General features: G+C 41.6%; 1 protein-coding gene across 8 annotated transcripts in view; it reads right to left on the bottom strand.

Moving 5' to 3' along the window:
* LOC131303374 (uncharacterized) overlaps positions 1-14244 on the bottom strand; it is a 49147-nt gene that overhangs the window by 4257 nt on the left and 30646 nt on the right. For 6 of the 8 annotated variants that reach the window (XM_058330214.1, XM_058330221.1, XM_058330216.1 and 3 more), the window contains 3 exons: positions 10134-10175; positions 9973-10047; positions 9796-9864 (listed from right to left, as the gene is read on the bottom strand). In XM_058330214.1, coding sequence (XP_058186197.1) covers positions 9796-9864; positions 9973-10047; positions 10134-10175 — 186 coding nt within the window. The remainder of the gene's footprint in view (positions 1-9795; positions 9865-9972; positions 10048-10133; positions 10176-14244) is intronic. The other 2 variants (XM_058330217.1, XM_058330220.1) reach the window with 2 other exon arrangements.

The raw sequence follows: 14244 nt of genomic DNA, 5'->3' as shown, positions 1-14244 counted from the left end.
ATCTACTCCAAAACTAGTATATGAGCCTGGGCGGCCTCTCCCCTCATTGCCAATTGGTATTGAGTTGGATGCCTTAACAAGTAAGATTGCTTTGAGGAATTTCACCCCCACAAAACTGAATTTTTGGAATCTACATCGAGGTTGCACTTTGATTACTCAGAATGTTTGAGATGCTGATGTCCATGATGTCATTGCAGTACTTAAGAACCCTCGGAAGCTGAGTAAACTATTTTTCAAAAAACCAAAGAACATAATTTACACCAAAATGGGTGCTCGCTTTTAATGGTCTTTCTTTTTCTCTATCTTACGTGTATTAATTTCTTTCAAGATTTTACGATGATAAAAAATAAGCTTAAGATGGGAGAAACTGCAACAGCATATGGTTTCAGAGACAAAAAAAAACAATTGAGAAACAGCAATAAGGCCAAACACATGCTCAAGACAAGGAAAATTCCATCCAAGTTACAAAGGTATAAATGTAGATCCACTCCCCAAATCATATGTCAACACACAATAGTTGTCTCTTGATCAAAGGCTCCCATGTCATGGACATCCATTAATGAGGATACAGATTCAAGGTACCAAATTTCCAACATATGGTACTCATATATATGTTCTGCTAAATGGAAGTATAGAACAATAGACAATTGGAGAAAAAAAAAAAAAAAAATTCATGGACGAATTAGGGTTTGAACGAAGAAGCTCTCTCTGAGCTACAACTCTGCGTAATACTAAAAACCCTGAATCTAAACGAAAAGATCATTCTTCCCTTCCTAATGGACTCTGGTTAACTAACCTACTACTAATAGACTCTAACAACTAACTTGACCACTAGACGACGAAAGAAACACTAACAAAACGCCGACAGGAAAGTAAAAATTAGCAATAGGAGTATACAAGCAATTAGCAGTAGCCCACTGCAACAGAATGCGCCCTCTGGAAAACAACTTGAAGTTGCCCTCAAGTTGGGGCAGCACTAGATCAAGTCAAAACAGCTTCATATTGATGCAAAAATATACGCTGAACTTGAAGCTTCCAATAAGGACTAGGAAGTTGCAATTCCTGCATTCCCCACCACAATAGAAAATCATTTTGTGTTTTTATTTTGCACATCAATGGCAGCCTGAAGGGCGGGCCTGGTGCAATGGTAAAGTTGCTCCATTGTGACCTGGAGGTCATGGGTTCGAGTCACGGAAATAGTCTCCTTGCTTGTAGGGGTAAGGTTATGTACATCAACTCTTCCCCAAACCCCACAATGGTGGGAGCCTCGTGCACTGGGTTTGCCCTTTACATCAACGACAACCATGTTTAGATGCAAATAAGCAACCCGTTGGGCATGCCTCTTGTGAACTAGAATGTCGTCAAAATAACTCACCTTGCTTACTCCCCAGTATACCAAGGAACCGGCACCACAAAATATCTAAGACTTGCTCGAAGGTCGCCTTTAACCAAGGGATCTACCCCACAAGTGTTTTCCCATCTTTTGGTGACACTGGAAAAAGGCTCATTTGTGAGGAAGAGGTGGTCTGAGCACCAAATCAACATAACGTGGATCTTGCACAAAGGATATTCAAAAGGCAAGTCTTGAGGACAAACATCAATGTTCTCTCTATAACGTCTTTGTAGACACCCCAATTTGGCCTAACGATTATTTCAAGTCCCACTTTGGGGACTATCCCGATGGTGAATGGATACAGTGATTGCTGATTGATTTCTCGTGAACCCATGGACTGATGGTAAGTACTTTTAGCCACTTAGAGGACCCAATCTAGAGCCAAATAGCCTTTCAGACAGAAATACAGCATCCTAGGAAAATCTATCTTTCGGCCGTAACATTGATCTCACGGCCTCAACTTCATTCTTTCACCCGTGAAACACGTTGCTTGAAAATCTCCCTGAGAGATCGATTCCTCGGCAGCCAGATCTATTCTTCGGCCGCCACATCTATCCTTCGGCTACCAGATCGTCTATTTTCCAGATTCTGGAATGTTCTGTCATACGTTTAATCCGATCCCCAAAACCCTAGCAGCCTTTCTCCGATGCGTTCGGGCTACGAAAGCATAATCGTCTTGAGATCTTATTGCCCTAGAATTCTTTATTGATTCACGCCATTTGATTGGCCGGAGTGAGTAACCAATTGCCTATATAAAGGACCCTTAGTGTTCCAAAATTAATATGCTCATACACCCTCTCTAGCCACGAAACCCTGCCAATATACTCTCCCATATCCCATCTACAAAAGCCCTAACCTCTCGAAGGCAGCCGCGATCCAACGATCAAGTCCCGAAGTACAAACCCTAACCCTAGGGTTTTTCGAGAAGCAAATCAGTCAATCACCCCCAAATCCGAAGCAATCAAGCCACTGAGGGATCAAAGTGGTGAGGCCCAAGGGCCTTTGGTTCGTTTTATTTACAGTTTATGCATACTAACCGTAGCGTTTTGATTCTCTGTTAATTATTTAGTCTGGTGTGAGGAAGAACATCAGCTGGGTCTTCGATCCATCGGCCGGTACATTGAACCAGGAGGATCTCTTGGCTGTGACATCCATTCACCGGCCGCGAGATCCATCTCCCTGGGACATCTTGTCTTATTCTGTCTTTCTGATGCATGTTTCAATTAACGTCTCGGCTCACCATTAATTGTGTAAAGGCTAATTAATCAAATCTATGTGTTGGAATTAAATAAGGCATGTGTTAATCGTATGTTGAACAATTATGGACCAATCTCATGGCTGGGCAAAGAGGGGTGCCTAACACCTTCCCCTTATTGTACCTTTGGCTCCCGTACCCGGAATCTCTAGTTTTTTTATAAACTGGGTGGCGACTCTGTTTTGATGATAACCACTATCGTGTGGCGAAGTTCCTAGCCATGGGAATATCCACGATCTTGGTTTATGAAGCAAACAACCAACAAACAAACTATGAAGGAATCTGTATGGCGATGCCCCGTTTGGGAGGTGTCTACAGTCTTCAACAGCTGGAGCTTAGAATAACATCATACCTTTGGAAGCAAACCAAAAGCATAGTCAACTTTATGGTCTTCCTTTATAAATTCCTCCGAAGCTAGGCAAGTAGGGGACTATGGTTTTGTGGTTACTTTTTCCTTCATGGCGATCAAGGACCATTCTTGATTACGTGGTAATTGTGTAGGTGTTCGTCTACCCGGCATGGATTGTTTCCATATGAAATGCCAAGGCCATCCAAGCAAGATGTGGCAAACCTCATTTAAGTACTTGTTGTGAATGGAAAAGGCAACCAAATGTACGTAACCAAGAGCCTTTAGGGCTAATGAGGTTGGTGTGGGTAAAAGATGGCGTTGAAGGGCTCCGACACTAGAGGTGTAGGGGGAGAGAACCAAGACAGACAGAGAGAGAGCGCGCTATTAACTAATGACCAATGGATATGAGTCGCGTTGCTGTGTGTGGATGGGTTCCTATGTTGGTACTTTGAACAATGGACCTGTGGTTAAAGATTGACTGAGGTCCACCTTGGCTAAGAACAAGTGAGGGTCTTCAAAGGCTGGCCGTAAGTATGGATCAGGCCTATCCTATGAGGTCAATACAATGGCAGCGCCACACATTTAACGGTATTCAGATGAATTTCCTCACCTTCCAATCTTTTTTAGGGGAAATTGCATTTTGGTGGACTTTTGGGCAAACAGTTACGCACTAATGGTGAAGGTTTTCGAAATCATCAACTCATGGAAAGAGGACAAGTAATTGCACAAACATGGTAATCATCATTTATACGGACAAGTATACCCTTGGATTGATAGGTGCTATGTTGGTTTGATAGGGAGCAAGTTATTTTCACTCAAGGTGCAATAAAACTTGATGAAACGTGCAAGGATAAGTTTCCAAAAACCAAAAAGTTAGATTTGACAATACAATGCCAACCTAGTCGTTCATAATTAGGTGCAACTTTGATTGAGTAAGGACCAAGTTATTTTCACTAGAGATGCAAAAAAATTTGAGTAAAGGTGCAAGGGTTAGCAAAACATGGAGTAAGGTATATCTATACAAGGTGCAATATAAATTCATAGAAGGAGCAAGAGCTTGTTTTTTGAAAAGAAAAAGTTTGAGAGCAAAACCAATTGTTTTTATTTAGGTTCTACTTTGGCAATAGGGAGCAAGGTATATCCATATAAAGTGCAGCAAAGTTTCATAAAAGAAGCAAAAGTTTGTTTTCGAAAATAAAAAAGTTGAAGAAGACAACGCATAGGCAAACCTAATCGTTTTCACTAAGGTGCTACTTTGGCGAAACGGGGAGCAATGTATACCGATACAGAGTGCAGCATAGTTTCATAAAAAGAGCAAAAGGGATATTTCCGCCCATGAAATTATTGCTGCCGTGTATGTGCAATTACCTTTTTCCTTACCATGCGAGGCACAATTACATGAAAACCTCTCCATGTATGTGCAATTGTCTGCCCCAACTCCCATTGAAATGCAATTCCCCTTTTTCCATATTTCACAAGCTGTAAGTTTAATTCTGAACCTTTGAACACCTCACATCCTTACATGCAAGCACCACATACACCAAGGGTATTCATCTCCCTTATTTTCTATCCGATCGCTTAGTTATTGTCTTTACATAATTCTTTCTTCATAGTACCTCTCTTATCCAAAAAATCTCAAGCTTCTCTTTTTGTTTGTTCTTTCCGGTTCTTTTGTTCCTCTTCAATTTTTTTCTCCAATTCTTCCCAGCCTTATATTCCAAGGGTTTCCCTTTACTAAGCCAATAACTCCATCATAATGTTATTGTGAAGAAGTGACTTGTAGCAAAAAATAAAATAAAAAATTCCTTAAGTACCTTGTTCGGAATGAACGCCCTAGAAATTAATCTGAGAGCCACCATAGTGGCACGAGTAGCTGAACCACCGACTCGACAATGTCATGTTCTCGAGGGCCAACGAGAACAAAGGGTCAGACCTATGAAGTCTTTAGGTCGGAGGTCAATGAAAAGCGGGAGCTTGTACCATAGGATCTCGAGGGCTATATCAGTGTCAATTCCAAGCAGAAGGAATGAGGGGTCAAAGAGGTTGGAATCGTTTGGTGTTGTCAGAAGTTCAAAAGATAGGTACGATACAAATTACAAAGTACAAGGGGCTTTTAAATGGACTAGGGCGTAGGAATCGGGTGTGAGTGTGACATGTCAAACATAGAAATGGATGATACCCAGAAATGAATATAAATGTCGATACAAGAGAACAGGATACGTAATAATTCAATATTCAGAATCCAAACAAACATGAGTTAGAAAGTTTGCCAATTAAGCCTTTGAAGTCTAACTCCCTTAATTGACTCCAACCCAAGAAATAGAAATAGTAAACTACAACATTTAATGTGTAACATGAAATCAGTGTTGCTTTCATTGATTTCTATTCTCTTCAATCCTTATACTACCTTCTCGGCGGAATCTCCTCTGACATCCTCAATGGTCAGCTGGTTGGGGATTTCTACTGATTGCACCGTATGTGCCTTTGGATCCTTCTTGACTATAAAGATTAGACATTGGTGCATCAACTTCTGGTTACCCGGAATGCTCTCTATTCCTTTAGCACCATGGAATTTGATCATCTTATGATACGTAGATGAGATTGCTCTCATCTTGTGCAGCCACGTCCTTCCTATAATCGCGTTATAGGAGGATGGTACATCTACTACTAGAAAATCTGTTTGCAAGAAAATCGAACCTGCCCGAACATGAAGGTTCCTTGCCAATTGGCCATATTATTGCATCAGAGTTGAACCCGACCAATGGAGTTACTAATTGCACTAGATCCACCTGCGTGAGCCCTAGTTTTTTAAACGCATCATAATACAGGATCTCCGTACAACTTCCCTGATCCACCAGAATCCTTTCAATGTCGTATTCCCCGATTCGTAGGGTGACAACCGAAGTGTCATTGTGCGGCACTTGCACTCCTTTTAAATTGTCATCGGTAAAGGTAATATGCTCCTCTTGATCCTCTCCACTTTGGGATCTCTTATGGCCTAAACGCATCACATGTTGTTTGTGCTTTGTTTGTCTCTAGAGCAACCTTCATTCCTGGTGTAGGGTGCTGCCTATCCATGTATCATATGGATGACTCCACTTGGACCCTGCTCGTAGTCCAACTCCATGGTTTTATCCTGGCCCTTAGGTCGCTCCTCAATGAATTCCTTTAAATACCATTGAGCCACAAGGTCATCTAGGTGCTTCTTGTACATCTCGAAGTCCTCAGTCATGCGGCCTCAGTCTTTTTGGTAACTGTAGTGCTGATTCGTAGCTCTCTTTGCCTCTTTGTCTCCACCTTGCCTGCGCGGCCACTTGAAATCTGGGTGGTTCTTAATCTGATGGAGGATCCTATATATTGGCTCTTTGAAGACAGCGTTGATTCTGAAGGACTTGGGATCCGGTGTGGGCTTCTCTTTGGTTGGCTCGCTCTTAGCCTTCCCATACTCCTTTTCCTTAAACATTTTTTGGCTCAAGCTTGTCCATTTTCTTCAGAGGACTATCCTGCCGAGTAACCTCTAGTTTCCCTTCTTCACAAAGTATCTCGTCATCCACCCTAGCGCTCTACGCTATTCTCTCCATCATCATTGCCACTATCTCCACTGGGTTCATGTTAAGGGACTTTCACAAGGCCCCACAAACTGGCAACCCAATCTTGAATGTAGCCAATGCATATTCCTCACTGCAGTTTTCAATCTCATTGAAAGCCTCTCAACTTTTTCGCAGTCTTTGATCAACTTGTCCTCTTTTGGCTTCATCGCAAAAAGAGATTCAAAGGTTTTTGGTGCCTTGCAACCGGTGAGAAACCGCGCGGTAAATTCTTTGGCCAACTGCTTCCGGCTCTTAACAGAGTAAGGGTCCAATTTATGGAACCAAGCCAAAGCCACTTTTTCCAAACTCGATGGGAACATCTGACACATGATGGCATCGTCACCAATGTGTGTAAACATGGCCTGCTGATAATGCTGATTGTCCACTAGATCTGTGTTGGTCTCATAAGCCGTAAACACATTGTTCTTTATCTTGCTCGGCAATCTTGCCTCCTATAACAGTTTAGAGAGGGGTGAAGATGCTATTCGGCTTAAGGCCTTACATGTTGTGTCATGTGCAGTCATTGGGCCCTCTTCTTGCCAAGTAGATCTCCTTCCATACTTCTCCCAATCAAAATCAGATCTTTCGTATCTGTCCCTATGGTTCTTCACCCTCCTCTCTTTGGCCAACTCTTTGGCCAACTGATTCCAGCTCTTAACAGAGTAATGGTCCAATTTATGGAACCAAGCCAAAGCCACTTTTCCCAAACTCGATGGGAACATCTTACACATGATGGCATTGTCACCAATGTACGTAAACATGGCCCACTGATAATGTTGAATATGGGCCACTAGATCTGTGTTGGTCTCATAAGCCATAAACGCACTGTGCTTTATCCTGCTCGGCAATCTTGCCTCCTATAATAGTTTAGAGAGGGATGAAGATGCTATTCAACTTAAGACCTTATGTGTTGCGTCATGTGCAGTCATTGGGCCCTCCTCTTGCTGAGCAGATCTCCTTTCATACTTCTCCTAGTCAAAAATAGATCTTTCGTATCTGTCCCTATGGTTCTTCTTCGCCCTCCTCTCTTCTGGGGTTGAACTTCTGCTTCCCCATCGAGGAGAAACGTCCTTGCACCTTCTAGGTGTTCGGCCCTTGCTCCTGCAGACTTCTTGAGAGCTTTCGACCTCTCTGACTATGATTTGCGCTTCTTGATCTCGTAAATCTCTCGCTCGCGCTTTCTCATCAACCGAGCCAGTTCTTCCATCTCCCTCTCTTTTCAAGGGACTCATCGTCGCCTCTAACACTTTTTTGAGTATCTATCAGATTTTCGTAAATCGTCTCCATGCTGAGACCGGAATCCATCCCTAGTATCCTTGTGTGGGGATTTCGAAACATCACCACCATCCTTTGAGATTCTGAAGTTCTTGCAGCAACTGACTCGTAGCTGCTATACCCTTACGCTTCTCCTCCGGTGGTTTCTATGGAGCAGTTGATCTTCTGGAAAACTTAGGACTTATTTGGATGGAGATTTGAAAACTTTTGAGTTTTGTTTTTGGGTTAACGAGTGAAGAGAGAAATTAGGCCATTAGGGTAATAATTGGAGATAGGATAATGAGTGGAGAGAGATAGAAAGAGAAATGAGAATGATGATTGGAGATGGAGGTAATGAGTAGAGAGAGAAATGAGAGTAATAATTGGAAGTAGGGGTAATGAGTGTTTTTGGAGTTGAAATTTTTTTTCCAAAATGCCATCCAAACAAGGCATTATTTGTTTCCCATAGACGGCGCCAATTGTAAGGGGAATAAATCCACTTAGTGCTGGAACAGCTTTTTCTACGATCAACCACATGTGTCTTCTCACCGGAACCCTATCTGCAAAACAACCACAGTGAGTAGTGCACCTTTGCCTCTCATCGGCAAAGGCCTTCCGATGCCTAAGTTAGCTTCGCGTACTCAAGGGAAACCCTAATATCACGTATGTAAAGACAGTTTAATTGCTAGTAATAGCGAACCATACTTCAGTGGTCTCATGTTGTATTTATAGATGTGTTGATACTTGTTCTCCAAGCATCCTTGCTGCCCTAGGTTCCCTATCCCGTACAGCGAACCTAGTTCTTGCAAAACTCTTTTCCATAATGAGCTGAGATCCCTTCTTTCTTAGGAAACACAATCAGATCCTTTATTTGCGGGATCCTGCGCTATCACGTAGTGCAATTGTAATAGAATACTCCATAATGATCTTAACACCTTATTCCGTGGGATGGTTTATCGTTTAGGGTTTCCCCTTGTTTGGGTGATAAACTGTACCCAAGCACATCTGCTTAGCTATGTGATGGTGCACTTCTCCATAGTGCCGCCGACCAATATTTTTTGATCGGCGTGATTGTGTACCTTCACGTGGTGCTTACGTGTGAGTCACGTGCTCGGCCGTTATACATGTTCGGGAGAACCCTCCTACACAAATCTTTCTAAAACTACTGTAATTCAAACTCCTGTAATTGAACCGAAGAATTATGGATAAACAATTCCAATCACTCAGAAGCTATTCAATTTAGATGAAGCAATCAAAACAATTGTGAGGCAAGTCCTAGCTATACAAAGCAATTGCCAGTCAAAAAAATTCAAACCAATCTGACAGTAGTGACACAGATGCCAAGTGAAATCGAGTATTTGACCAAACAAAATCGAACTTCGAATCACGGAATGGGAGGTACATAGAACTTCAAAGTTCCTTAGAGACACTCTCAGACTGAAATTAGAGATTTTGTGAGCAGAAAGTAGGTGCGACCGACTCGATTGTGATCAATTGCTGAGAATTGAACTGTGAACAAGGCCAAAAGTGGAAATCGCACAAATTGCTAGTGAACTCACAGTGGTAGAAAACAAAATCCTATTTCAGCTTTGAGTGGGGAAAATTGATTTTAGGAAATCAAATATGGTGACTTCACACTGCAATCCAGAGGCTAGGGTAACAAATTAGAAGAGTTGGTCAACCCTAGAGCTTTGATACCAAATCATGCAATCAAATTCAGTACGGAGAGAATCCAAATTCTATGAGAATTCACATTTGAAAAAATAAACTCTCTAAGCTACAGTTGTGCATTCGATTAACAAGATATCCTAGTATCATTAAACTAGCTCTCTACCCTTTCCAAAGGTTGTGCATAATCAACCAACAGACTCTAAAAACTTATTTGAAAATATGACTACATGGCCGATTGGTCCACTGCACAAGAGCATAGTAAGAAAACTAGAAAGAAACTTACGGAGCTATAATCCAAATTCTTGACGGCTCGGAGAAAATCACCATGAAGAACATTCTCAGGTACTAATTCCTGGGTTAGAAAAGCAGAAGAAATCCAATTCAGAACAGACAAATGACGGTTTTCTGGCAAACATGCATATGTTTGTGCAAATAAACGAGGAGATGTGCAGATTATTACCATAAAAGTTTTGTAAGGGGTCGCATTTGACAAGATAACTTTAGAATGAACTTTTGTCCCATCAGCCAATATAACCTAAATGACTCCAGCCATGGTCCTCACATATTACTTTCGTCAAGATTGAAAACCTGTGTAACTTTAACCCAAGTAAAGAAACTAACCCCATCTACAGCGCCGCAATCCTTGATCATCAACGTCAAAACCTAAAAAACAAGAGACATTTTCATATGAAGCAAAATAGAATTTTAGACATAACCAAACTAGGAACATATGGTAAATAACATCGAGACAAAACATTACACACACGCACACACACACACACACACAAAAAAAAAAAAAGAAGAGGAAAAAGTGGTATGAGAACAAATAGAATTTTAGACATAACCAAACTAGCAACATATGATAAATAACATCAAGACAAAACATTACACACACACACACACACACACAAAAGAGGAAAAAATGGTATGAGAACAAATTATGTACCTACCTTATTCCTTTCATTATCATGCATGCAATCATTAATGAGGACCGATGTACCTACCTTGTTCCTTTCATTATCATGCATGCAATCATTAATGAGGACCTTTATTAGTTCTAATAGATAGCTCGGTAAACATTTTTGGGTCCTAACAGCTTAAGCTTTTGGACAATTGGTAAATTAACAAGTTCAGCTTCTCATTTGTTTTTCTGTTTATATCTCTAAACAAAACAAATGAGGCACAAAAAATTTGCTCGAGAAATTCAATAATCAGGACCTTAAAAAATAACAGGTTGATACCTGAACAAAATAGTTGCATTTGCATATTGATCAGAATCTTAATAACCATGGATACTAAATACAAATGGTCGACAAGATACAGATAACACAAAGGGAAGAGTCAAAACATCAGTAATCCATCTAAATTCTACAAAATGTAAGAGAGAGAAAAAAATGAAGGCAGGTTCGAAGGAATTAGGGATGAAAGTTTTTTGTTATTAGAGAGAGAGAAAAGTGTTTAGGGTGTTTAGGTAACCCTAACACAATCAACTCTTATTTGTATAATGGTTATGGGATCATAACATAAGACTACATTAACCAATATAGGACTAATAATATTCCAACACTCCCCCTTGTTAGAACATTGTCAGGCTTATGTTAGTCCCACATTGGCTAATTGAGTCATTGTAATAAGTATCTCATAATATAAATAAAGTCTGTGTGTATTAAGGTTAATTAACACTCTATACACTTTCTCCTATCTCTAACAACATGGTATCAGAGCCCCACTTTAATCCTAATTCTATACCACTTCATCACCACCATAGAAAACCCTAACTCTGTCGCCTACCACCACCAATTAACCTACTGTACCACCAATTAACCACACCCAGTACATTATAACCCTAAAATCCCTCCAAAACCTTAAACTGAACCCTAAAATCCCGAAATCATCCTTCTAAACAATAGGAAACCCCCCTAAACCTGCTCGAAACCAGTCAATTTATGCTCGAAATAGTTTGAATAGTGTTCGACATTCATACCCAGTGCTCAAAAGTGCTCGAAATCGTGATTGGTTGACCACCCAGTGCTCGAAACCTAACCCAGGTGCCAACAGTCCATGATCACACTCGAAACCCGAGTTCTGGACCGGATTGTGTTGAATCAGACCTCGTCAGTCAGTCTCAATTTCTGTACCAGATTATTATTATTATTATTTTTTTTTGTGTTCATGTTGAGGCTCCGATTGTCGTTAGTGGTATTGACTCTGCTGAAATTTGGGATTGGGGGTTACGGTTTTGCAGTGGTGGTGGCGGTTTGTGGTGGTTCTAGTAGTTGTGGGGTGATTGCAGTGGTTGTGGGTGGCAATTAAGGTGATTTGTGGTGATTGGGGTGGGGCAGCAGTTGTGGTCTGTGATTGTGGTGACCAATTGGGGGTAGGGGAGGGGGGATGAGGAAGGGTGTTTTGGTCAAAAACCAGCCGGATTAGCCCTCCACATATATGGACTGCACGGAAGGTGTCCAAAAATTATCCACCTGCCGCCGGATAAAATTATCCCAACCAAAATCATCCGGGTGCAAATAATGGATGCCAAACCAAGGCATACATTGGCGAATAATGGATGCCAAACCAAGGCATACATTGGAACCCACCCCTCATCCAGACGCATAAATCATCCCCCTTCCTATGGATGCATCCAATCGGACCATAGGTGGTATCAAAAGTTATCTATGCTAGTTCTAGTCAGTCATCAGAAGGCAAGAGACAAAAGAACCTGCATAAACCTCCCTTCCCAATTACAAGATCCTAAAACAATAACAGGATATTTGTACTAATCTATATGGGCAATGGCGGCAGCGCCTGCCGCATTCTTCATTAACATAAACACCAAATGCATTCTACAAATAACTTGTTGGATTGAGCCATAACACTAAGGTGTACAAAACCTAGTCGTGAGTGAACTAAAAGAAACTATTCTAGCCAAGAGGGACAAACAAACTACTGGAAGGTCGAAATTCCCCTAGCAAATTGATCGATCTTGTGAAAGATTTTTTAATGGATAGGTATACAAACAAAAGTCGCAAATTCATAGTGTGTATGGGTGGGGTTTGCCATCGAGAGTGGCAGGCCAAATTCTGGTTCTGCCACATGTCATTCGGAGAATGCTCTAGTACGATATGGAGTCCCCAATTCGATAATCGATCCCCTGTCACGTGCACAAGGTAACAACTCCAACCAGTGATGTTGGGCCGAAAATGTCCTCCGATGGCTAAATTAGCTTTAGAAGAAGATGGCTCGAGCATGTTATTTTTCCATCAAGCTATTGGTGAGTTTGGGCGTGTACTATGTTGTGTAACTTTTTCGATCCCCTTACACTTTGCATGGAGTCCCATTTTATAGGCTTTGGGGGAGTATAATTTTGGCAAACACAAAACCAACGAAATGCCACTCCTCGCACTCTAAAATTCTCCTCCTCTATGCAACAAAACTCTACTAGATCCGCTCTCTCTCTCTCTTCTCTCTCCAGATCTGCTTCTTTTTTCTCCTTTTCTTTTTTCTTCTTTTTCTTCTCCTTCACCGCCCTCCCCCTCCCCCTCCCCCATCGCCGTCCTCTTCCCTCTCGTTTTGCTTCTGCTTCGCTGAACAGCAGCCAGCATTATTGTTGGGTAACCCGGGTCTAGGCCTAACAACGATTGGTTGTTCCAATGATTTAAATATGCGAGGCAACAAAGCCCTCATTGAAGCGAGGCGAGGCGAGCGTTTAAAAAAAAAGTAATATAACTACATAAATAACCAATATTCACTCCTACCATCAAAACAAGAACAAACATCACCATATTGCATAATAACCAACAATCCAACATAGCCAGTCCCTAAAGAAGGAAGGAGACAGCCATTCAAAAAGAAGAAGAGAGAATCCTATGCCCGAGGGTGTAAAGCCCTTTCCTCAAAGAGGTTGAATGGTTCTTATCCATAGCGTTGCTTCTTTTTCGGCCAAATCCGGATTTCGTTTTGCTTCTCCCAGTCGTCGAGCCTGATCGACTTGACTCTTTCCCTTGCCCCTGGCCTCTCTCTTCGTTTCGTTCTTCTTCCGTACCGTCGCTTGAATGAAGATACCCGATCGGCCCGACTTCCATCTCTCTTTGTTTACACAGAGCCCCGAGATATTCCTTGTGTCAATGCAATAGGTCAGAGGGTTCAATCATCATTTACGTCAATAGTGAGTTAGCTCGAGTGTAAAAGTGGGAATTTGACTTTCTAATAAAGTCTTTACCTCCGCCGCCCTTGTTGATTTTTCCATCTTTCTTGTTTTTTTCATCTGGGGAGAATACCACAACCCAAAGAGAAGAGAATTGGAATAACAGATCAGGAGAAGGAATAAATTGAACTCGATGGCTTCCAGAAAGAACAAGCTATCGAATGAAGTGGTAGTCGAGCTCAATCCCCGAAGTTGGCCTATACCCATAGGAGATACTCTTGATGGGCATTCTGAGTCATCTTGCAGCCGGTACCCTCTCCGCGGTCTCGCAATTTCTGCATTCCAGTTCACCACTTTCAATGCCTTTTGTTCGTCCCTCTGGAATATGAGCTCTTCACCCCCTATTGAGTAAGGGGCTTTACTCTGATTATTCTCCTATTTGAGAAGATGGGAAAACACCCAACCAGTTGAGGTGGGATAAAACAGATAACTTAACCCTTAAAACTCTAGCTAGCTCTCCAGTGTATGCCTCTCCAACGGCCATCCTTGTTCCATCTTCTCTACCTCGTTACTGATAGATTTCTTTTCTCT

This window comes from Rhododendron vialii, chromosome 10a (assembly GCF_030253575.1).
Source record: "Rhododendron vialii isolate Sample 1 chromosome 10a, ASM3025357v1".
In the NCBI taxonomy this organism is placed as follows: domain Eukaryota; kingdom Viridiplantae; phylum Streptophyta; class Magnoliopsida; order Ericales; family Ericaceae; genus Rhododendron; species Rhododendron vialii.
Note: the sequence above shows the minus strand (reverse complement) of the source record. Positions and strands in the feature narration are given on the sequence as shown.